The following is a 25,407-nucleotide window of genomic DNA, read 5'->3' as shown; positions in this document are numbered from 1 at the left end:
ATATAGACTATATTAACCATACAGCAATTGGGTTTATATTAGTGATGCTGAGATTTTTTACTACCTCATGTTGATGTCTGAATTTTTAATTCTCTTAACTGGCAACTAGATATATACTAATACAATAGCAAAATATCTGTTTCAACTTCTGATGAAGGGTCCCAGACCTGAAACGTTAACTCTGTTTCTCTCCACGGATGCTGCCTGGTCTGCTGAGTGTTTCCAGCGTTTCCTGTTGTTAACTCGATATACTATACTGCCGACGAGATATGGTATTATACATTGTCTCATGGATTTGTTATTCAGATTGAAAATCATAATGACTGTGGGGTTCCTCCCCTGCTGTCCAGCTCATTCTGTAATTTAACTCATTTATACATTGCTATGTTAAGTACCTTTTGGTCAATAAGAGTAACTATTTCTGTGCCATATTGAAAGGTAACAATATGCATTTATTTGCACTTTCCAATCAAGGATTGTTCTTTGTTCATGCCCAATAATGGTGTGAAATGTATGTATTTTACAGTATTTACATGAGCATATTTCCTTGCACAAGGGACTAAGTAATTCTCTATTGTAGAAATGTACAGAGCACTTTGTTCATTTGAACTCGAGCCATTATTAGCACACTTTGGGCAACAGATGTGTTTGTATCCCAGTTTCTTGGTACAACTGGTGGTACAGAACAAATTCTCCTGGCCACTTATAGTATCTTGGAAAAATTGAAGTATCAAAGGTCTGTTGGCTGCGAACTGTGTGCATACGTTCATACATCAGCCTTCCAGTATGGAAGACTGTTAAGTTTTAGCTGAAGCCAGAGTGAAAGCCTGGCTTTGTTCCCATCTGGTTCTTGTGGGCAAGCTGCCATTAATCTGTACACAAGATGTGCGCTCTCATGTCTACATATTGGCTTGGGTTTGAAGTGTAGCTCGTACACTGAGTACTTGGAGGTTTTTAAAGCCATTGGGGAAATGTGTTTCTTGAAGTCACAACAAACATTGTATTGCTTTGAGGAACGAACATTTCTAGATGACTATGCATCTGCTAAAGAGTGAAAATAATTGTCAAGGCCATAATGTGGAATACTGTTCAAGAATGTGTATCTGAAACCGTCTAGCAGAATTATTTGCTCGGAAAAAGGAATCCAGTCAGTGTGTGAATTATTCCTGAATGCTGTAATTTTGGAACAGAAGCAGATGGGCATATATGAAGACCTAAACAAATCATCCGTTGTCAGTTCTTTACCGTAAAAGTAATGGTCTGCCTTTCACTCGTGTGCCGACAAGTGGTGCATTTTTACTTTGAAGTATAGTATAGCTGGCTTGGAGAAAATGGTGTTTTATGTTTAGACGAGGGGAATATAATATTATGCAATGTGAAAATACCTACAATTAGGAAGGCAGGAGTAGATGGTTTTTCTCTCCTTTCAACCGTTTTAATGCGGTGTTATCTAGTAAGGTATCCACTAGCCACATGTAGTTAATTGCATTTTTTGATTAATAAAATGAGTAATACACAGTTGGGCATATGATCCCAATTCTCATTTGCATGTTGTATGTGTATGAACTTCAACCTTTTTGTGCGTTTGTTCATAAAATGGCAAGACGAAAAGCAGAGCGAGTTGTTTTTTCTGTGCTTTATTTCGTTGGTTACCTGTGGAACACTGGTGAAAATGCTAGACTTCACCATCGAAACTAGGGAAGGGGACTGCAGGTGTGGAGGCATCAAGGAGCCCTAGCAAAACTGAAGTCAGTGGGAATCGAGGGGAAAACTCTCCATTGGTTGGAATCATACCTTGCGCAAAGGAAGTTGGCTGTGGTTGTTGGAGGTCATTCATCTCAATCACATGACATCACTGCAGGAGTTCCTCAGGGCAGTGTCCTAGGCCCAACCATCTTCAGCTGTTTCATCAATGACCTTCCCTTTATCATAAGGTCAGAAGTGGGGATGTTCGCTGATGATTGCACACTGTTCAGCACCATTCGAGACTCGTCAGATACTGACGCAGTCCGTGTCCATATGCAGCAAGGCCTGGACAACATTCAGACTTGGGCTGACAAGTGGCAAGTAACATTCGCACCACACAAGTGCTAGGCAATGACCATCTCCAACAAGCGAGACTCTTAACCATCTCCCCATAACATTCAATGGTATTACCATCGCTGAATCCCCCACTATCAACATCCTGGGGGTTACCATTGATCAGAAACTGAACTGGATCAGCCATATAAATACTATGGTTACAAGAGCAGGCCAGAGACTGGGAATTCTGTGGCGAGTGTCTCACCTCCTGACTCCCCAAAGCCTTTCCACCATCTACAAGGCACAAGTCAGGAGTGTGATGGAATACTCTCCACTTGCCTGGATGAGTGCAGCTCCAACAACACTCAAGAAGCTCGACACCATTCAGGATAAAGCAGCCCGCTTGACTGGCACTCCATCCACCACCTTCAACATTCACTCCCTCCACCACCGGCGCACTGTGGCTGCAGTGTGTACCATCTACAAGATGCACTGCAGCAACTCGCCAAAGCTCCTTCAATAGCACCTTCCACACCCGCGACCTCTACCACTTAGAAGGACAAGGGCAGCAGACGCATGCGAACATCACCACACCACCTACAAATTCCCCTTCAAGCCGCACACCATCCTCACTTGGACTTATATCGCCGTTCCTTCACTGTCGTTGGGCCAAAATCCTGGAACTCCCTTCCTTCCTAACAGCAGTGGGGGTGTACCTACACGATATGGACTGCAGCGGTTCAACAAGGCGGCTCATCACCATCTTCTCAAGGGCAATTAGGGATGGGCACTAAATGCAGGCCAAGCCAGCGACGTCCACATCCCATCAATGCATTAAAAAAGAGTGGAGGCATGGGGTGACTGCGTGGGTTTGTAGGCAGAAGGGTGGGGGGGGCGACAGTGCAAGCCTGGAAGCAGGAGCAGGGTGGGGGCGAGAGCGCGGGCCTGGAGGTGGGCGGGGGCGCGAGAGTGCGAGCCTGGAAGCGGCGGGGGGGGGGGGGGGGTGTGGGGTGGGGTGCGGGAGGAGACGAGAGCGCGGGCCTGGAAGCAGAGTTGGTGCTGGGTGGGTAGCTCTGGAGCATCTCATTGTGCAAGCCAGCATTCTTAGCAATCACTGATTAAGTCAGATTGCTGCTTGCAACTGCTGGAGAAAAACCTCACGGCTGCACCAAGATGTGCTATGTCTGATAAATTCATGGCAGAATTCCAAACTTTGGTGAGAGATAGAGACTGCAAAGTTTTGCAGTCAGTGGTGGTAGATGTTAAGTAATGTACTTGGATTGTGTGAATGTGTTGAGCTGTTTTCTATTAAATGAGTGCACGTTGCTAAAACAGTATCGCTGTAGCACTGTTTTAAAGTCAAGTATTGCAGTTATATAAATGCATCTGCTGTCTTGCATGTAGTTGATTTTATAACTTTTTCAGGGTACATTGTTTGCTCCCATCAGCATTGCTGTACGTGTATAAAAACAGTAATGCAATATTTTTAAAAAATGGCAATGTTTAATTTCAAAGATGGAGTTAACTGTTCAGAAAATTATACAGGTACTTGAATTCATGCAGCTTCACCATGACTTTGACTTGTCTCTTTCCCTCTACCCCAAGTTATGTTATATAATCAGCTTTGATGTATAACCCACATAGAAGAATCCCAATTTTAAAAATGTTGCTAAAGTGGACTGTTGCAACCAGTGGGTAAACTTGGATTATATCCCCTGGACATGAGGTTTTAGAACGCTTTGACAGGATAAGTGGGAAAATGACTCTGACCCTCTCGCACAACAAGGGGACGTGATCTTTAAATTAGAACTAAGCCGGTTAACATGAACCCAGAAAAAATATCTCTGTACAGAGTTGTGAGAGGAATGCAGTGCCCCAAAAGACAGAATTGAGATTGATACTAATGAAGAAAGACTATTGAGAGAGTGGAGAATTAGGATTACTGTACAACAAAGATCCTAATCCCAAACATCTTTGGCAAAATGGCAGAGCAGGCTGACTGGATTTTCCTACTGCTGCTTGCTGGTAGATGGATAGAAGTGAGAGATGATGGTGTAATAAAGTGGTGAACCTGTGGAATTCTCTGCCACGCAGGGCAGTTGAGGCCAATTCATTAAATATATTCAAGAAGGAGTTGGATATATTTCTTGAGGCTAAAGGGATCAAGGGATATGGGGAGAAGGCAGGGACAGGGCACTGAATTTGGATGATCAGCCGTGATCTCATTGAATGGCGGAGTGGGCTTGGGGGGTTGAATGGCCTACTCCTGTTCCTATCTTCTATGTCATAAAGCTTTTTCCCTTGTAGTTTTCAAAGCTCTTGTTTTCTCAAAAGGTTATGAAGTGGTCTAATTTTGCAAGGTTCTGTGTGTGTCTGTGTGTCTGTATCTTGTAACTGTGCTTTTCCTTTTTTAACAGCCTTGTGTTTGGGACCTTGTATCCTGCTTACTATTCGTACAAAGCTGTGAAAACCAAAAATGTAAAGGAATATGTAAGTACCTCTTTGAATTGATTTTGACAACTCCTTCGCAAATGTAATTCCGGAGTCCTTTTACTTAAACAATATATTTAAACTGAAAATACTTGTTGCCCTTCACTGCTATAAATTGTAGTTTTGAACTCTTGCTCTCCTATTGTTTCCAGATGTGTAATTTAGAATCGTTTGAGGTGATGCTGTTTTTTTGAGGTTTTAATTTAAGCATGAAAACCAGATCAGTGGTGTTGCATGTTAGTGTATGAATGTGCAATGTCATGACAAGGGGCATTGAGTGTTTTCAATTAACAGGCTCACTTCTTGTCATCGGGTGTGCCGCTGTGTGGAAGCACTTCCTTATGGGCCACTAGCAGTGGTCAGAGAGCAAGTTAGCCGCAGCATGTTTCTTCAAAAAATCCCTTGAGCAAACTGGTTTAGACCCCGGCCTTCCACCTCTGGGACCTCGACTTGAATCCTGCTCAAGCTGTTAAGATTAACAAGTGCCCTCTATCCATTGGCTGTAAGTGTGCTAAGTCAGTTTGAAATTGATTCCTAGTGGGCATGAGCCACAGCACTATAAACACTCCCTAACGGGCAGTGTCACTCGGAGACCAGGGGGAGGGGGATGTCGCTATTGCCATAGGAATGCTCTTCTGAAGTTGGGGCTGAGCATCTTGTTTGAGCAGTGTAGCTTAAACCTGCACCTGGGCGTGCGTGACGCTGAACTTGATGCCTGAACAGGGAAGAGCTCCAGTCCCCCGTGCAAACATCCTTCACTTCAATATTCACCAGGCTGATACCTGGGATGGCAGGAATGATGTATGAGGAGAGATTGGGTCGATTGGCCTTGTACTTGCTGGAGTTTAGAAGAATGAGAGGGGATCTCATTGAAACTTATAAAATTCTGGCAGGACTGCACAGATTAGATGCAGGGAGGATGTTCCCGATGGTCGGGGAATCCAGAACCAGGGGTCACAGTCTAAGGATAAGGGGTAGGCCTTTTAGGACAGAAATGAGGAGGAATTTCTTCACCCAGAGAGTGGTGAACCTGTGGAATTCTCTACCACAGAAGGCAGTAGAGGCCAATTCATTCATTAAATATATTCAAGAAGGAGTTGGATATATTTCTTAAGGCTGAAGGGATCAAGGGACTGGGTACTGAACTTGGATGATCAGCCATGATCGCATTGAATGGCAGAGCAGGCTCGAGGGGCCGAATGGCCTACTCCTGCTCCTATCTTCTATGCTCACAAAAAATTGATATGATGGGGTAGGCGATAAGATCCTTCTAAAAGAAGCTGTATTCATTTTTACTAAAGTTTTTTTTTTTAAAACCACGAACACAAAAATGGAAAAATAAAATGATTGGTAGTATCCACTAAAATTATAGGGAAATTAATTCCACGTAAACAAGCCCCAGTTAATTCTGATTACATGTTCTACGTACTGTTGTTGCCTTTATGTTGTGACTTGTGCATTGATAGGTGTATTGCTTGTGCATTTAAGCGAGGAGCAAAGCGATTTAGGGGTCCATGTACAGAAATCACTAAAACTAGTCAACGGGTACAAAAAATAATAAAAAAGGCTAATGGAATGTTGGTGTTCATCTTCAGGGGGCTGGAATACAAACTGGTGGAAATTATGTTTCCGTTGTCTAAGCAGAGCTTTATACCATATCTCGAGTTACTGGATTCAGTTCTGGGCACTGCACTTCATGAAGGATATATTGGCCTTGGATTCACCTGAATGCTACCAGGGCTGAAAGGATTAAATTCTCAGGACAGGTTGCATCAACTAGGCTTGTATTCCCTTGAGTATAGCAGATTGTGGGGTTATGTAATTGAGGTGTTTAAGATGATTAAAGGATTTGATGGGGTAGATAGAGAAACTATTTGCTCTGGTAGGGGAGTCAAGTACAAGCTTGGCCATTGAGGGGTGATTTCAGGAAGCATTCCTTCACAAAAGGATAGTACAAATCTGGAACTCCCCCCATAAAGTTGTCACGGCTCGGTCAATTGAAAATTTCAAGGCTGAGATTGATAGGTTTTTGTTGGGCAAGGGTATTAAGGGATATGGAACCAAGGAGGGTGGATGGAGTTAAAATGCAGATCAACCGTGATCTAACTGAACGGCAGAGCAGGCTTGAGAGGCTGAATGGCCTCCTGTATTTCTGTTCCGATTCTTTATAATACTGCACATTGACCTCCAGTTGTCTCTGCGTATTCTTTCTACTTGGCTCGATGGTAAACACTTTGTATAATATTGAAAAAGTCAATTACATAAATTGTCAACTATAAACTGGTTTATTGCATCAATGTTATCACCCATACCAAGTTCTCTTCAGGTATGTTGCTTTAAGTTGGATATCAAACTCTGAAAAGTCGCCATCTCTCAGGCTCCCCTTTTTCTTTATGTAGAATGACTTTTTCTCCCATGCTGAAAATGCAACATTTCTGCTCTTGATTTTCCCTGCCCCAAACTTGGCAAAAATGGTAAACCTTAAAGTATTATTTCTTAGTGGATAATTTTACAATAGGTGAGACTAACCAAGTATTAAAATGTGATCTTGATTAAAAGTTGCTGGCAGCTTGCTAAGTGAGGATGGTATTAAGTAAGAAAGATAAAGTGAAATGGAGATTAGTTGAGTAACGAGAGGAACATTTTTCATCTCTGCAATACTGGAGTATCCAGTTTGTTGAACAAAAGTCCTTTGTGTAGTTATGCTAAATATTTCTGGTTCTGATTTCTTCCCTCCCACTTTTTGTTCTGTCTAAATATACTTAAAACAAAAAGTTAGCCTTCTCAGACCAAACTGCAAACACCTCCTTGCTTGCCTCCTCTTGGCGAGATTTAATTTCCCGTAACCTCTCTTCGCTTTTCTCCTCTGTCTTTTTCCTATCCATTGGCACTAAGTGTAGCCTGCATAAGTGAATGTTGTGAAAACTGCATTCATGCAGTGTTGCTGATCTAGCCTATTTGACTCAAAGGGCTCGATACAGAAGTTCCAAAGATAGTGTTCTATATCTTGGACCTTAAGGTTTTTCAAACTCTTGCCCCTTTCACAGCAGGCTAGAGTGCAAAGAGTCTCGTCATGAAAGAGAGGTGAGTTTGAGCACCACTGAAATTATTCTGCTGAAACATAGCGTAATCCTAATCCCATCTGAGCTTCCAAGTACAGGCAAGTCTTGTTTAAACGACACCTAAATATCTGGAATTCTCTCTTAACTGGCAAAATTCTCACTCCGAAAATAACACCTCAATAACCGGCAATGTTTCCGAGTCCAAGTCTCCCACGGTGGCCGAGTTAGTCAGTGGGGGTAGTTCTCCAAACTGCCACTACTCGGCTTCTTGACTCTGTCGGAAGTCTGAACACCTCAATACCCCTCTAACAGGAGTCTGACTCTCGCGCGCTGCCGGTCTCTTCTGATCCGCCATTTTACAGGGGTACTGTGTCTCCCACGCTGCTGGTAGTCATTGCATTGCATTACCCTCAACTGGCAGTACGGTACTTAATCAAGCATCTTCCACCATCTATTTAACACAACATTCTGTAGGTGAGTACCCAATTACTGTATACTACACATTTCTTGATTTATTTTTCTTTGTTAAAAATAGCCTTTGTAGATAACCCTCTCCGTCAGCTGGAAGTTTTGATCAACCGGCAACGCGCCGGTCCCATCGGTGCCGGATACCAAAGAGTTTCCTGTATTGTTCAAAAATCTACTGGAGGTACAAATGGGGGTCTGAGTCCCAAGGCCTTGCCAATATGGTAAAGGGGAGGTGGCATCAGGGTGAGGACTTCTTATAATTTACTTTCAAGAAAGCCTATGCCATGCTGACGGGAAATGAAAGCAACATACGGTTTAAAAAAAAAAAAAAAAAAAAGCTGCCTAAAGAGAACACCAGTGCGTAGAAGTTTAGTTTTAACAAAATTAAATTTAAAATAAAACTCTTCTGCAGTGCCACTTAGCAGATCGGACAGGACTGGGAGATTAAACTTGGTGGGAGCTGCAGTGCCCTCTAGCACGGAGAGGATAAAAGGAATGTATAACAATCAGTCTACAAACCTAACTGTTAGAAGTAATACCCGGGCAAGACAGACAAATTGTGACACTGGAAGTAAGTGTGATAACCAGGAAATGTGCACTAAATGCAAGACTTCCAGGTCCGTATTTTCCGATCGGAGGCTTCCTGCGTGCGGAGGCCCCTGATCTGGAAAAATCGACGAACTTACCTGAGGGCTCCCGAGATGCGTATACTTCCGCTCCTGGGCCTCTCCCAAACTCGAATTGCACAGGGCCTACCTATCCCAGAGGCGCATGCAGTTTGCAAGCATCTCTGGGATCACGTGGGCTATGGGGAGCCAATAGGAGAAGATATCTCCCTTCATACACTTGACAAGTAGACCGGTCAAATATATGAATGGAGATCACCCCAAAAACATAGTAAAACATGAAATACATTTTTTAAAATCACATTTTTAAAATGAGTTCAAATTACAATAAATTAAATATTTTAAACAAATTTAATTTTTTGAAAAAAATTAAGTATTTTACGTGGCTAAAAATAAACTTACCTTTTTTAAAGTATTTTTAAATGATAAATGAGTGGATTTTTTTTTCAACTCTTATGCTGGTAAAAGCAGGCCTTATGCAGCTCTTAGCAGGCGTAAGATTTCTAAAGGTTTTCTGCGGGCGGAGGGTTTCCAGAAAGCGGAACTCTCCTCCCCGCAGAGGCCCTTCTCCAGGGCAGGCGTCAGATCTGGCAAGAGCATTCTTGACGGATCGGAAATGCAGGTTTTTAGCGCATGCCTGAAACCGGCATTTACAATGTCCCTACGGGTGTGTTCACAGCGCGTACATAACCATAAGCATCGGAATATACGGCCCATAATATAGAATAGCAGATCTTATGTGGCCCTGCTTACAGCGAGTTGATGGTTATGCTATTTTCTATCAATAGAAGTGTTGATGGGGGGGAAAGTGATGGTAACTGTGATACTTACAGGAAGTGAATAAAAACTCCTGATAATATTACCAGTGAATCTCCCATGGCCTTGCTTGTGGTTCGTCAGAGGAAATTCTGTCTCCATTAGCTGTGTTTGTTGTAACAGGCGGAGCGGGGTTACTGTGCCATCTCTGGAGCAACGAAGAATAATAGAAATAAAACCAGAAAATGCTGGAAATGGCCAACAAGTCAGGCAGCATCTGTGGAGGGAGAGCGAAACAAAGTTAACGTTTCAGATCGATGACCCTTCGTCAGAACTGGAATAAGTTAGATGTAACAGATTTTAAGCAAGTACAGAAGCAGGGAAAGTGGGGAGGGGAGGGAAGAAGAAAAGGGAAGGTCTGTAATAGGGTGGAAGAGGGATGATGGTGCAAGGCAAAAGATGATGGTAATGGGACAAGTGAAGAAACAAAAGATGGGTCTAGAGGTGTAAATGGGAATAGAATAATCATAACCACCAACAGCTGCTGCCTGGAAAAATGAAAGCAGAAGTTATGATCTGAAATGGTTGAACTCAATGTCAAGTTTGGAAGGCTGTTCAAGTGCCTTTCCTTGTCCCAGTGTCACAATTTGTGGGAGTACCTTTACCATGCGGACTGCAGTGGTACAAGACGGCGGCTCACCACCACCTTCTCGGGGGTAATAGGGATGGACAATAAATGCCGGCCTTGCCAGCAACGCCCAGATGCCATGAACAAATATTTTTTTATAAATTTCCTTTGGCCTTGCACCATCATCGCTCTTGTCCTTTTCTCCCTTTCCCCCCCCCCTTTCCCTGCCTCTACTTGCTTAAAACCTGTTGCAACTCTAACTTTTTCCAGTTCTGATAAAGGTCATCGACTTGAAACGTTAACTCTGTTTCTCTCTCCACAGATGTTGCCTGACCTGAGTATTTCCAGAAATTTCTGTTTTTATTTCAGATTTCCAGCATCCGCAGTATTTGCCTTTCTATAAGAATAACAGGCTTTCTTGTAATATTTTTTAAGAGGTAACAGTGCCATCTTGTGTGGAAGAACTTGGCATAGCAAGAATTACCATCAGAGCATTAACCATCCATTATCAATTCAAGGATTTTACCTACAGTGACTCTCTCATGGTGTTGCTCAGGGTCAGTCAGAGGAAATGATATGTCTTTTAGCTGAGTTTTTTGTAACTGAGAGGTTACAGCACCACCTCCTGTAGGAAGCAAGATGGACTGAGGTTATGACGAGATAAATCTCGCTCTCCTCCAACGAGGAGAAAAAAGGTAAATCGAGTAACTATAGACCTGTCAGCTGAACATCGGTAGTGGGTAAGCTTCTAGAAGCTACAAATGCAGGGTAAAGTTAATACTCGCCTAGAAAGACATAGGTTAATTATGGACAGCCAGTAGAGATTTTTAAAAGGCAAGTTGTGTCTGAGAATTTAACTGGGTTCTTTGAGGAAATAACAGTGTTTGGGGATTTTCAATAAATATTTGATATGCTGCACAAGGATGTTTGTTAACATTAAGGTGCATGGTATTACAGGCAATGTCACAGCATGGATAGGCACTTGCCTAAAGGACAGAAAATGGGAACCAATGGCTAATGTTTTTTTGCACTGGAGGGCTGTAAATATTTGTATCCTGGGTGCCATTATTGTTGAGATATATAAATAATCTGGACTCTAGTCAATATGGCACAGTATGACATTTTGCAGATGACACAAAAATAGGGAGTGTAGCTAATTGTGAGGTGGACTACAAGCAACTGGAGGACATAAGTTACTAGATTGGGCAGATGGATGTCAAATGAAATTTAAGGTGTAGAATTGTGATGTGACTCATTGTGGGGGTTGGGACAAGGAGAGGACGTACACACTAAATGGAAAACTTTAAAAGGAGCAGAAACGAGAAGAGACTTTGGGCTTCCTTAAGTGGGAGGACAAGTTGATGAAGCTGCTTTAAAAGAAAACAATGGGATTTTTTTTTTAAACATAATGTACAGAAGCTAAGAGTTAATGCTAAACCTATACATATCATTGGTTAAGCTGTAGTTACAATAATGTGTCCAGTTTTGGGAGCCTTCAGGAAGGATGTCAAGGCCATGGAGCGAGTATAGATGATGATGATACCTGGGATGAGAAGCTTTAGTTATGAGAAAAGACTTTATTCATTAGAACAGAGGTGGTGAAGAGGAGATCGGATAGAGGTGCTCAAAATTGAGGGTTATTGATCGGGTAAATCGGGAAAAAGCATTTCCACTTTTCGGGGGACTAGAGGGCATGAAATTATGGTCATTAAATGGTAAAATTTCTTTAGACAGTTGGTTGTCTGCACATGGAACCAGAACCCATAATAGGTTTGAAAAGGGAGGTGGATAAGTATTTGGAAAAATAAATTTACAAGTGTGTGGGGGTGGGCAAAGAGCAAGGGATTAGAAATAGGTGGAGCGTTCTTTCAGAGAGCTAGCACAGATGCAGTCGATGGAACGGCCTCCTCCAATCTGTCAAACTCTTTGATTCCACAACAGAGTACTTTTTTTTCTGGTTGTCTGATGCTCTTAATTCATCACCTCAAATTGCTCCTGCCAGCAGTGATTGAGGTATGGTTACAGGCCAAGTGTGCACATCAAACACCACCCAAACTTGGAAGCAGGAAATCTCTAACTGTACTGCTGGACGTTCGTCTGAGCTGAAGTGAACATAGCATGAAAATTTCACATGCCCAGAATGATGGTGTACTGAAATCCCAGTGCCAGTCTTGCCAGCTGCTGGCGCAAGCAGTGTTGTTGATTGGAGCTCAATGTCTTTTACGCAGTAAATTTAAACATCATGTTAACCAGTATTTGTTGAATCTCAGTTACAGGAACATGTGTTGAGCTAAAACTTCTCTGATGCCCACTGAAGCCCCATGTAGGATTTGAGTGTTTATACGCTCTTGGCAAGCACCAGTTTCATTACATTTGGCCTAAATCAGTCTGATTTGTTAAGTAGATGTGCAATTGCAGCAGAGCAGGCTGATCATGACGGTGATATAATGTCAAACCGTGAGTTCTGGAAATCTGAAATAAAAACAGGAAATGCACAGCATGTTGACCTGCACGTGAAAAGGCAGGTTATTAAATTTGGCAAGAAAAAAAATTGCAGCAGCCTATCGAATATTTGGTCTAACTAGATTGGGCTTCGTTCTTGTATTTCAATTAACTCTTAATGGGCATGGTACTTGCTTTTAAGACTTGATTGTAGCCTGGAATATTCCAGCATGACTTAATGTTCGACTGTAGCTGGCAGAAATGATTCTACATGTCTTCCATCAAAATAATATAGGCTAATTCTAAATTCATTTATAAATAGATATTACAGCAAGGTTGTTGAGTATGAGATTTTCTATGCACGTAGTCTTAAAAAACATTACTTTTTTTGTTAACCTCCTGACAATTGGCTTTTTCCACATGGTTCATGCTTGTGGTTTGCAAACATGCTGTGTGTGGGTGGCCCCCCAGAACTATCAACACACTCCCAGGAACCCCCTGACAGTGTCAACTACCCAGAGGAAATCGGTGCTGTCGTTGCGGAAAACTCATTTTCTTTCGTTTGTATAGCAACAGAAATAACATGGCAGAGAGTCAAATCAGGGGGGAGAATACAGCAATCTGATCATAGATGGACAGACCCCAGGGATCGCCTCGTGCTCAGAATGGATTCGGAGTTGGCTTTCAATTCCACAGATGTTAGTTGTTAAACAGTATTTATTCAGGACTGCTCCTTGGGATTGCATGTTTTTTTGAAGAGGCGCTGGTTTTAGCCTCCCGAGTTGATCCGATGAAGGCCAAGATAAGTTTGATTTTGTTTTTAGATAGTGATTGTTGGCACTCTACTCCGAGGAAGCTGTTTGCTTACATGAGCTACAGCAAGACGGCCAAACTGCAGCCCCACAAAAGATGTTTTAAGTTACTATGATTTCCATTGTCGTGTAAGTTAGCATTCCACAGTTTCAGACAGGACTATGTTTTGTAAACAAGTCATGACAAGCCTGTTCACTTGCAGCTGTTCCAGTAAATCCTGTTCGTTTTGTGCGCCTCTCCCTTGCTGTAAATGAGAAGATGGTATTGCGTTGTTGGGAGCCTTGCGAAATCTGTCAAATTGTGTATTCGTAGCAACAGAACCACCTTGAAATTTGGAGATGTTTCAATCCTTGGTGTGTCTGCACTGAGCTTGTATTTTGTGCATCACTATACTTTTAGCTGACTTGTGATTTGCAGGTAAACTCAACTTCCACAAGATTGAAGATGTCCCAGAAGCTTTATTGTAAATATATTTATTAGGCACAGTGTGCTTTTACATGTATTCAGTGCGGTGTATTTTCCTCTCTAAGTTGCCTGATGACAGCTGCATGGACTCTTGAGGCCCATGGTTGTCAATCCTGTCCAAGCACATGTGGCTTCCTTCTCTCTCCGCTTTGTTTTCAGGAGGCCGGTTGATTGTTGCCCAACCAACTGTTCGTGCCTGTCCACTTGCCAGAGAAAATAATTGCAGTGCAAAAAGAATTGTAGCCTCATCTAAGTAACTAGTTGCAGCTTGAATTTTTCTTTCAGCTGCCCCTCTCTGGGTGGAAAGCCTCTGAAGTCCAGTTTGGCCCCCTGGCCCCTCTCTGTTCTCAATGTGTATGTTCTTGTTATTTTTTATGACTGGCTGGCTGATTTCCCGAGATGTTGCTCATGGAGGAAGATTCAAAACAACATAGTTATTTATGTGACTGTCTATCTTGTTCTTTCCTGCTCCTTCTGTGTCTCGGCCTCCCCCCTCCCCCCCCCCCCCCCCCCCCCCCCAGCCCAGCCCCGACGTTTGTTTCTTTAATTGTTCCACTCTCGCTGGCTCACTTTATTTTATTTATTTATTTATTTATTTATTTATCTATATCTATATATCTATATCTCTTGCACTCATTTATGCAAGAGAGAGAAATGAATATTTCTGAAGCCAGGAGCACAAGGGTATGAAACAAGGTTTACCAAGTCGAGGTAGGTACGGTGAGTAGACTGAGAAGCTGTGCAGGAGTTGTTAGGAAATAGGCATGCGAGAGAAAAAGTTGCTGACTGGGAAACAGTACAAGAGGGTAGTCCTGGGACCACCAGGAAGGGCAGGCAGGAGGGTGTGGGGTTAGTGCATGGGAGGGGGCAGTGGAGAGAGCTGGGAATTTGGAAGGTTTTCCAGGCCTTGGGCTACTTTTGGGAAATGGTGTCTAGATAACCTGAGCCTTGAGAGCACTCTTGAAACCGAGAAGTTGGAGCATTGGGACGAGTCTTGGAGTAATGGGGGGAACCGGGGCAGTGAGCGCTTTAGGAGAATTGTGCGCTCCAGGAGCAGGGACGGTGCTGGAAGGGGGAAACATTAGGGGGTCAGGTACATGCATACGGGGAAAGCCGGGCCTTGAGGTCATGCATTTACTAGAGCCCAAACTCCAGTAATGGAGCAGAAGGCAAACCAGTGGCACTTGACTGATTGGCTTGCCTGTGTTGGGGAGAAAATTGTTTTAGGTAGTGGAAGTTTCCATGGGCGACTTTATTGGTGAGTGTTTTTTGATAATTCTACTTTGTATGGTGAGCACGTCGGACGTATGCCAAATGCAAGATCGAGGTAATTAGATACTGTTTTTGTTTATGGTTCATTTTTTGGCCTGTGGGCCTGTTGCAGGTAGCAAGGTTCTCAGTGAGCGACAGAACTAGTGCTTGTATAGTCGTTCAAAAAAATATTCAATTCATTTGTTGCAGTAACATTTTCTGGGGAAGCCTTGTACAAATGAGGGTTAAACAAAGCCACTCACCTACCTGAAGAACCCAAGCTGACCATGCACAAGTCCTTATGCCACTTCTACCTTTTGCTAAACCGCCCTGTACTGTGAGGTCAGTTTTCACGGGAGGTTTGAGCAGGCTAAACTGATTTGTGAAGTGGTTCTGGACTATAATGGGCTGTAAATCACACTCTTCACTCCTGAGAATTTGACTCCTATTTATTTAATAAGACTATAAATGAGATATTAAATGTGCTCCAAGTATACTTTTAATATTGTTACAAAGTTGTTGGAGAGATACAACAACAGCTAGTCTGGTTCAGAATGATTTGTAGTTCTAGACCACTACAGGCACACACCCTGATTTCTTCTGGCAATATTAACAAACGCGTACTTCGCAGGCTTGTCTGAATGTTTGGCGTGGTTCGTTCTAAAGGTTCCAGTCCAAATTCAAAAATCAGTATCAGTATTGGAGAAATAATTTATTAAGTGTTTCAGCCAACTAAACAATTGATTAACTGGTTTAGCTAGACATCTGAGTGTACGTTGGAATTGTGCAGTTCAGGTACGATCCATGGTTTTGTACACCTCATTTCTTTGGAGCAAAACCATGATGTGCTGGAGCAATATATCTTTAATCACTTTCCACTTGTGGTTCACACATGTAACCTGCTTCTCCTCCTAAACACCACTGATCCAGTAGTTCACTTTTTTGAGCCAAACCGCACCAAAAGAAACGAAGCCCCATACCTTTTAGGGATAAACCCCTCTCTCGCGCACTCCTTTTGTGCTTTTTTTTCTCTCGGCCTCTGACATTGAGGTTTTGGGTCTCTGCTGCAGTCCTATAGCCTTTCTTTGTATGCGAATATAAGTTTACTACTTCGGGAAGAAGGGACTAAGGTATGGGCCAAGCAACTTAAAATGTTCAATTAGATTTGGAGAATGAATGTCATCTTTTGTTCCAATTGGATTTGTTGCTAAAAATTAATTGTTCAATAAAGTAAAATAACTTGGAAAGAATATTTTAAATTGCTATAGTGCATATATAAACTCCCTTCTGCTGAATTCTGGTAAGCTGGTTGAGTATAATTTCAATAGCAAGCTGTCATGTATTGTATATCTTGACATACAGTATTGGGAACATCTGAAAGTAAAACTCGTAGGCCCTACGATTGACTAAAGGACAAGTGCTTCATGTAATCTTGAGCTCTGTGTGTACTCGCAGTAACTGATGAGCTCTGCCAACATGAGGCTCATGTTCCGTAGCATTTACACCACCAAAGATTCTTAGAATTTATAATGCAGGTGTCCAGAATAGACATTGTGGTGACACTGAAATCTTGTGGCCTGGTGAGAAGTGGCATATTTATTTGATGAATGTCAGTTCTATTAGACATCTATTTCATATGAAGAAAGAATTTGCAAATTGGGCGGGGGGGGGTGGGGTAGGTGGGGGCGGTCAGTAACTTGGGCAGGGGATGGGAGAAGGTCTTAATCCGTGAGGGTGAGCCCTGTTCTATGTGAGCTCTGTTCTGTCTGGAGCCTGGCAGTCAGAATGCCTCGAATTACACTTTGCAAAGCAACTGATTACGTAAGCAAGCAAGATCTAATTACACATTCCAGAAAAACTGCTGGCTGTGTCTTGTTCTCCAAGGGGACCAATCAGAACTCTGGTGTTGCGAATAGACACGTCACTTTCTTCTTCTCTCAATTTTTCTGAGTCCTTTCTCCTGAGATGTATTCAATTGTCTCTTACATTCACTTCTATTATCTGCTTCGGTGAAAGAAAGAAACCCTCATCATGTTGTTCAAATGCCTCTGCACTTCATGTATAATGAACTCCTTTTGGAGGTGCAGTGGATGTCATGGGTCTGCTCCAGTGATCTTCCCAAGTTCTGTTTCAAAGCTCCCTGACTCTGGGTCAGAAAGTGCTCTGTTTTCCATTATCCACCTTTCCTATTTTTTTTTCCTCCTAGTGTCTTCTGGTATTTGAACCTGTCACTGTAATGAATAACTTGCATGGATTACCTTTTATTATTTTCTTAAGCTTCAAATCATTTGCCTTGAAGCCGCCTCCTCTTTAAAGAAAGTGAGCCTGATTTCCTTGACCTGTCATCATAACTTAAATTCTCGATATTCCGTTATCTCTGTTTCTCACTTCTGTGTTCTTCCTACGATTAGATCATATCTACACACAGCACTTATAAATGGGTCTGACCAGCATCTTGCACAACAACAATACAGTTTCCTTAGATTTGGAACCTATGTCTCTTTTTTAATACAGACCAATTCCTTATTTGCCTTTTTCTACTAAATCTGACCATTGAGATTTTTTCACTATAAGCCCTAGATCTCCTTTGTGATTAACATGTTGTCCCATTGCTCCATTTAATACAACATATAACTAGTTTAGCCTCAACAGTTTTTACCAGGCTGTGGGGAAAGAGAGGGGAGTACGATTAATTGAATGGATCTTTCAAAGTGCCGGTACAAGCACGATGGGCTGAATAGCTTCCTTCTGTGCAGTAGGTTCTATTTTGGCTGCCCACTAAGTAATGAAGTTAACCTCTCATGTCTTCCATTTTCAGTGATTATTTTTTCTCTTGGCAACAGGAATGCATCTCTTATGTAGTGAACACTTTCCTAAATACTGTACCTAATTGAAATCTAAATCTATTTTAGCTCCGTAGCCATTCCAGTTAATTGATGTTGTAAAAATCTAATGTAAAATGTTTAATGAATAATATTGTGCCCCCCCCTTCCTTTTTTTAGGATGCCCAGTATGGTTTCCTCATGTTTGCCAGTGATGCTTTCAATTTCTTACAAGTAGCTGTGCAAAACCCTTGAAAGGGAACAAGTAGTTAGAGGATTGTTTCTGTGCCACTGAGGTGTTGTTGCGTATCCCTTGCATTCTTGGGTATCGGTAAGCAAAAGAAGTACATTTTGCCAGTGGGAAAAGAAAGTGATAAGTCCCCCCACCCCCGCCCAAGACTCAATGTTTTATACATTTTTTATTAAAGAAACGGAACAAGTGATATTCGCAAGCAATGCTGGATCGGCTTGGCTCTTTTTTTAGTACTCTCGCCTGAATCAGGAGTGTATTCAAGTCCTATAATCTAGGCTGACACTTCAGTGCAATACTATGGGAGTGCAGCACTGTTGGAGGTGCTGTATTTCCGACGAGAGGTTAAACCGAGGTCCCATCTGCCTGTAAAAGATCCCCCAGCACTATTTGAGCATGGAGTTCTCCCAGTGTCCTGGCCAATATTTGTCCCTCAATCAGCACCACTAAAAATAAATGAACTGTCCATTTACCTCTGTTGCTGTTTATGGGACTATACATATGCAAATCTGCTGCCTTGTTTGCCTATAAAACAGGAACAACAGTTAAAATCGACTCGGCAGCATCTGTGAAGAGACAAACTGAGTTAACGTTTCAGTTCGATGATCGACCTGAAACGTTAACTCTGTTTCTCGCTCCACAGATGCTGCCTGACCTGCTGAGTTTCTCCAGCATTTTCTGTTTTTATTTCAGATTTCCAGCATCTGCAGTATTTTCTTTTTGTAGTTAAAATCAACTTACTGATTTTTTTTCTCTTTCTGATGCAGTGATTTAAATCTTGTGTGTGAAGCAAAGAAATTTTGCAAGTGGGGTGAAAAATATCTCTGCAGTATCTTAGAAAAAAAACTTTATGGGACTTTTGTAAAGATGGAAACAAAGCGAAAATTGCTGACACCTGTATGTTAAATAAGTGCAGCGCAAATGAATTTTTTGCCACAGTGACTGCTCTTGGGATGAATTCTAACACATGCAGTTGAGTCGGGTGGTATGTGCTCTCTCACCCACCGCCGCCCCCCCCCCACCCCCCCCCCCCACCCCACTGACTGAGTTATTGTCAGAGACTTGGGAAATAATGGTGAGCACCATATGTAATGGAGGGTGTACTGGGCTAGTCTAAGTTTAACCACTTTTTATTTATGCACCTTAATGCATGAATGAGGATTAACCACAGTGCGTTATGTTTAATCCTTGTCAACATATCTTCCATGTGTACATAAAAGTGAAGGGGTAGATACGTTACAAAATGACTAAGGATAACTAGAAGTAACAGTAGAACAGCACGCCTTGTCTCAAATGTGGCAAGTTTAATGCTGTGAAACTAAACTTCTTCCTTTGTGGAATCCAAAGTAGCGCATGAAATCCTGGGCCGAAAATGCAGACGCATCCTGGTGTAAGCGCTGGGATGTGCCTGCCTGCCCACCCACCTATTGCTACTGACTCCACCCATGTTCAGGAGTGCCATGAGACCTGTGCCTTTTTTATTGGAGGGGGATGGTGAATCATGTGCTTTAAGTGTGCAGGTGTGGGGAGGGGTGACTGGCCCTCAGCTGAAAACAAAACTAGAGAGCCTCCTGTGGCCGGCTTTGTACTTGCTTTCTTTTTTGGTTTTTCTTTGAAAGCAAGGAAAAGAGAGAATACTTAATCTTTGAGGGTCCAGGCCCCAATCTTGTCGTGGACACCTCCCCCCCCCCCTCCTCACGTCTGCCCCCCTTTTTACTGTGGGTGCTCAAAGGAGGGGCGGACAGAAGTTGTAGTCTTTATTCAGCCCCAGAGGAATTCCCAGAAATGGCAGATTGTGAAGTCTTGCAGCAATCGCTAATTGCTGTTTTTAATACTGTATTAACTATTCATTTCAACACCAAAGCCTAAAAGTTACTCTTGGCAGTGTTAGCAGATGCTAAGTGTTCACATGATGTTCCTATGTGAAATTTATTTCAATGGAAGTATTACCCCATTTACAGTAAGTGGACTAATCACAGCATTGAAGTAAAGGACAGTAATTTCTAGGCTCGGTACTGGCTGGCCTGTTGTTAGTTGGGGATTATGTAAAACAGAACAGCAGGCTTTGTCACTGGAACAAAGGCAAAATACTGCAGATGCTGGAAATCTGAAATAAAAACAGAAAATGCTGGAAATACTCAGCAGGTCAGGCAGCATCTGTGGCGAGAGAAACAGCGTTAACATTTCAGGTCGATGGCCTTCAGAACTAGAAAAAGTTAGAGGTAACAGATTTTTAAGCAAGTGCAGGGGCAGGGAAAGGGGGGAGGGGAGGGAAGAACAAACGAGGTCTGTGACAGGGTGGAAGGCAGGAGAGATTAAAAGACAAAAGGGATGATGGTGCAAGGCAAAAGGAGATGGTCATGGGACAAGTTTAAGCAACAAAAGATGAGTCTAGATGAGGTAAATGGGAATGGCAGATTCATCAACAGCTGCCATGTGGAAAAGGCAGAGGTTATGGTCTGAAATTGATGAACTCGATGTTGAGTCCAGAAGGCTGTAAAGTGCCTAATGGAAAGATGAGGTGCTGTTCCTCAAGCTTACGTTGAGCTTTGTTGGAACAATGTAAGAGGCCGAGGACGGAGAGATAAGAGTGGGAGTGGAGCAGAAAATTAAAGTGACAGGTGACCGGAAGCTCGGGGTCACCCTTACGGACTGAACGGAGGTGTTCCATAAAGCGGTCACCCAATCTGCGTTTGGTCTCCCCAATGTGGAGGAGACCACATCGTGAGCAGCGAATACAGTATAGTAAATTGCAAGAAGTAAATGTAAACCGCTGTTTCACCTGGAAGGGGTGTTTGGGGCCCTGGACAGGGGGAAGGGAGGAGGTAAAAGGGCAGGAGTTGCATCTCCTGCGCTTGCACAGGAAGGTGCCGGGTGAAGGGGAGATGGTGTTGGGGGTGATAGAGGAGTGGACCAGGGTGGTGTTAAAGTTGTGTGTTTATATTGTAAGACGTACCCTAGTGTAGAATTTTTGCTAGTGAGAATTTACTTGAATATGAGGAAACAAAGGAGAAAGTGCTGGAAGGCATTCGGTCAGATAACAAGATAATTACACTGAAATGCCTCAGTCTAGTTTCTGAATCCAGATCATTTATGTAAATTAGAAACTAGTGATCCCAACAGAGTCTTGAAGTACCCCGCACTCTGATATAATTCTCTAATGTGTGCTCATTGTTTCCTACCCTTCAGCCAGTTTCTTACCCATTTGCAGGATTTACCCTGAATTCCCACAGCTTTAAGTTTAATTAACAGCCTTTTGTGTGGAACTTTATCAAAAGCCTTTTGGAAGTTGAAAGACACCACATCATGGGGATCACCACAATCCAATTGAGTTGTCACTTCCTGAGAAGTTGAGGATGTTGGTCAGGCGGGATCTTCCCCTTTTGAACCCATGCTAACTGCTGTTAACTGTGTCAGTGGTAGGACTGTTGCCTCTGAGTGAGAAGGTTGTGGGTTCAAGCCCCATTCCAGAGACTGCAGCATGTAATCTGGGCTGATCGTTCAATGCAGTACTGTTGTCTTTTGGATGAGCCGTTAAACCGAGGCCCTTTCTGCCCTCTTAGACTGACGTAAAAGATCCCACAGCACTATTCAAAGAGCAGGGGAGTTGTGTTGGCCAACGTTGGTCTGTTTTTGGTGGTGTTAGTTGAGGGACAATCTGGTAACTTATCTCGTTTGTCTATGTGGGACCTTGCTGTGTGCAAATTGGTTGCTGCTTTTTTCCTACATTGTCATGACTACATTTTAAATGTAATTAATTGGCTCTGAAGCCCTTTGGGATGTGATGAGTGAAATATAACGTGTGTGTGTGTATATATAAATAAATACAAGTTGGTTTGTTATTGTTGCACACATGATTTGTCAAGTTTAGTCCTGATTGATTCAATGAAATGGAAATAAGACTAATTAGTCTGTAAGCAAGTTAATTCTGAGCTAGCCACCACACCCACTTTGCACCTTCCTTGTGGTGAAGAGTAGAGAAAAGGAACACGAGCACCAGTTGTTTCTGTTCGCATTTGTGGTACAACTCTGGCAGAGTGCTGCTATCATTGGGAGGATTTTTGTGTTGTAAAATGAGGGGACAATAATTTGTGTTTAAATCTGTTAATTGCGGTGGTGCTTGGAGCTGCTCACGCAGCAAGGGAATATCGAATGACAAAACCAATGCCAAGTGTTTTGCATTTCTGGATAGAAACAATCTCTGAAGCGGAGTGCTGCTACTTGAGAGGTGTGGCTTTTGGGGTTGGGGCGACGGGATGCAGCTTTATGCCCACAATTTGCAACACGGTAAGTTCGTGTTTCTCTGTTTTCGGGGGGAGATGAGCAGAGGTCAGGCTTTCTTGCAGGGGAACAGTTTGAGGCTTTTTTTTAGAAATTGATGTAAACTTGCACCGAGTGTATGACACTGCACCACCTGGTGAGTGACTCATTGTGGGAGTGACCGTAGCTAAATCCTGACACACGAAGTGTGTGGACACGGGGCAGCTCAATGGAAGGAAGAATAGTAATAAATGATGTCCATTCCTATATTCCTAATTCAAGTCACAGACTCGAACAACATTTATCCACTTGTGTATTTGTACGGTTATCTAAAAGCTTTCTCATTTTACTGTTTTCCCCATATCATTTGTAGGGTAATGCACTGTCATTGGTTTGGCTTTGCAGCTGTACAAAAATGTCCAGCACAGTTGAAGCTAGCGTGTCTTCTGCTCTAGTTTACATGTCTAGATGTGAGACCAACGTACACCACTTATGTTTCATACCAGCTGCAGAATAACTGTCAACAGTGTGCTATTTTTAATGTTTTAAAGCTTCGCCTGGACTGTCTTTTACTTTCTAATGTTAGAGTAAATGGGGCCTTTGTTTTTAAAAAAAAAAACTAGAAATCTGAAAATGCTATAACTACACAGCAGGTCAACATCTGTAAATAGACGGGTTAACGTTTTGTGTGTAACCCTTTGTTGCAACTGAAATATGTGCAAGCATTTGAAGGGATGGCAGAAGAAGCACACACTGGGAGATATCAAATGGGGCCTTTTTGTCCTTCCCTAACACAAGATTTCACTGGCATTTGGATGCTGTCTCTCCCAAGTACTGTTCATGTGAAGTATGTGCCGTGCCTTGCTTTGCTGTCTCCTGGGAGCCAAATGGAGACAGCAGCACAACTCAGTACCACAGACTAGCACCAGCCCAAAACAGGCACTGGTGTCGACCCATACCATTTGTGCAGCGGTAGCATGAGCGAAACAGATGGCCAGGTTCACGGAAAGTTCATCAATTAAAGCCTAACATTGCTTGTCACAGCAGCAATTTCGACGTGGCATGCATTCATTTTACTTCATTCACTCAAGCTTAAAATAACCCCTTAATTGCGAAGTGGGATTGAACTGTTGAGTGCCATCACATAACTTAACACTGAAATTACAAGGTTACGTGATAGATTTTAAGATATTGAGCGACGCAGCAGCAATGCTTTTTTCTTTGTGTGTATAAGTGTTGCTTGGTATTGAGCAGTGGATTGGAATGTAACATCTTCAACGTGTTCACAAATGTCTATATGCATTTCAGCAGGATGTCAAGGGACACTCACTTTAATATTACAATCCAGTGTCAAGTGGCAATTTATGTATTTATACAATGCTGCTATTTAATTCCCCAGATCTATCCCACCTGCTCAGTATTTGACAGGTTGGTGAGCTGGATGTCTTGAGCTACATACATGTCATTCACACACCTGGGCCACCACTATATGATGCAAATAGTTGTATGAGTTTTTGCTGTTGAGTGGGCCTTCTCTCTCCAATGTACTTTCTCCCCATGCTGCACACCATCCTTGATTGAGAGGGGAAACTGCTGAAACTAGCCACTAGCGTGCACAAGAGGGGCGTAGGGTAACTACTCTTTGTCTTCTCCCCACTCACCCGCTCCCTTCTTTGCAATCTATCTGGGTTCTGCTCTGCTTGTCCACAACACCGCCAAGGAGTTGCAGCACACGCTATGTGGAGCAATATGGACTCTTACCCCCACTCTTCCCTCCCCGAATCCCCATGACCCAACCCCCCACTTGGTTCAGCAACTTGCCTTTACTCTGGCTCATTGATCTTATTAAAGTGACCCGTTTGACCACTTCATGGTAACAGTCGGTGCAGGTGTGAGCAGAGGTTGGGATTCATGGAGGTTTGCTGGGTCATTTTTGCTTATTTCTTGGAAAAGATCAAGGTATTGCTTCTCTTAAATTGATTTTTACATGTTTGTCTCTCAAATGTTGTTCTGCATTTCTCTTTTCCAGGTTCGTTGGATGATGTACTGGATCGTTTTTGCCCTTTACACAGTAATTGAAACTTTTGCAGATCTCGCAGTATCTTGGTAAGATTATAAAATGGTTTGCAATGAAACTATTGAGCTTCTTTGGAAGTGATGCTGGTTAATAAAAAAACTGCAAATGCTAGAAATTGGGAATGAAAATAACATTGGAAATACATCAAACCCCAGAAAATGCTGGAAATACTCAGCAGTCAGGCAGCATCTGTGGAGAGAGAAACAGTTATCGTTTCAGGTCAGTGACCCTTCATCAAAACTGGAAAAAGTTAGAGATGTAAACGGGTTTAAGCAAGTACAGAGGTGGGGAAAGGGGAGGAAAGAACAAAAGGGAAGGTCTGTGATCGGGTGGAAGGCAGCAGAGATTAAATGACAAAAGGGATGATGGTGTAAGGCAATAGGGGGTGGTAATGGGACAAGTAAAGAAACAGAAGAATGGTCCAGAGGAAGTGTAAATGGCAACAATAGAATCATTATCAACAGCTGCTGTCTGAAATGATGGGAGCAGAGGTTATGATCTGAAATTGTTGAACTCCAATGTTGAGTCCAAAGGCAGTAACGTGCCTAATACACAGCAGGTCAGTCAGCCTCTGAAGAAAAGACAGGTTATGATTTTTCGGCTGTGTACCCTTCAGACGTCAGTTGATGAGTAAATGTCTAAAATGTTGTTGTCTTTATGGAGGCTGACTCACCTGTCTATTTCCAGCAATTTCTGTCAGTTGATTTGGTGATTTTAATTAACCTTTTTTTAAACTGCTGGCTGCTCCCACTCTTCCTGACGCTGGCTAGATCTCTTGACGCTGGCTGCTCCCACTCTTCCTGATGCTGGTTAGATCTCTTGACTCTGGCTGCTCCCACTGTCAAGACTGGCTGATATTTCTTGCTTCACAGAACCTCCTCACTCTGGTTTTATTTGTGTGCTTCTATTTCTTGTAACTGAGTTTTGGGTGTTTTTTCTTAAACAGCTGTTTGAATTTTGTGGGTGGGGTATTTT

General features: G+C 42.6%; 1 protein-coding gene across 2 annotated transcripts in view; it reads left to right on the top strand.

Annotated features, from left to right (window-relative positions):
* The window catches only part of reep3b (receptor accessory protein 3b), a 62,809-nt gene that overhangs the window by 12,919 nt on the left and 24,483 nt on the right, over window positions 1-25,407 (top strand). The window contains exons 2-3 of one of the 2 annotated variants that reach the window (XM_085994971.1): window positions 4,440-4,512; window positions 24,385-24,461. In XM_085994971.1, coding sequence (XP_085851097.1) covers window positions 4,440-4,512; window positions 24,385-24,461 — 150 coding nt within the window. Of the gene's footprint in view, window positions 1-4,439; window positions 4,513-22,346; window positions 22,383-24,384; window positions 24,462-25,407 lie in introns of those variants that run through there. The other variant, XM_085994970.1, reaches the window with a different exon arrangement.

The sequence above is a fragment of the Somniosus microcephalus genome, chromosome 8 (assembly GCF_052327205.1).
Source record: "Somniosus microcephalus isolate GS21.2 chromosome 8, FLI_Smic_1.0, whole genome shotgun sequence".
In the NCBI taxonomy this organism is placed as follows: Eukaryota; Metazoa; Chordata; class Chondrichthyes; order Squaliformes; family Somniosidae; genus Somniosus; species Somniosus microcephalus.
This window is presented reverse-complemented; position numbering and strand designations above follow the sequence as displayed.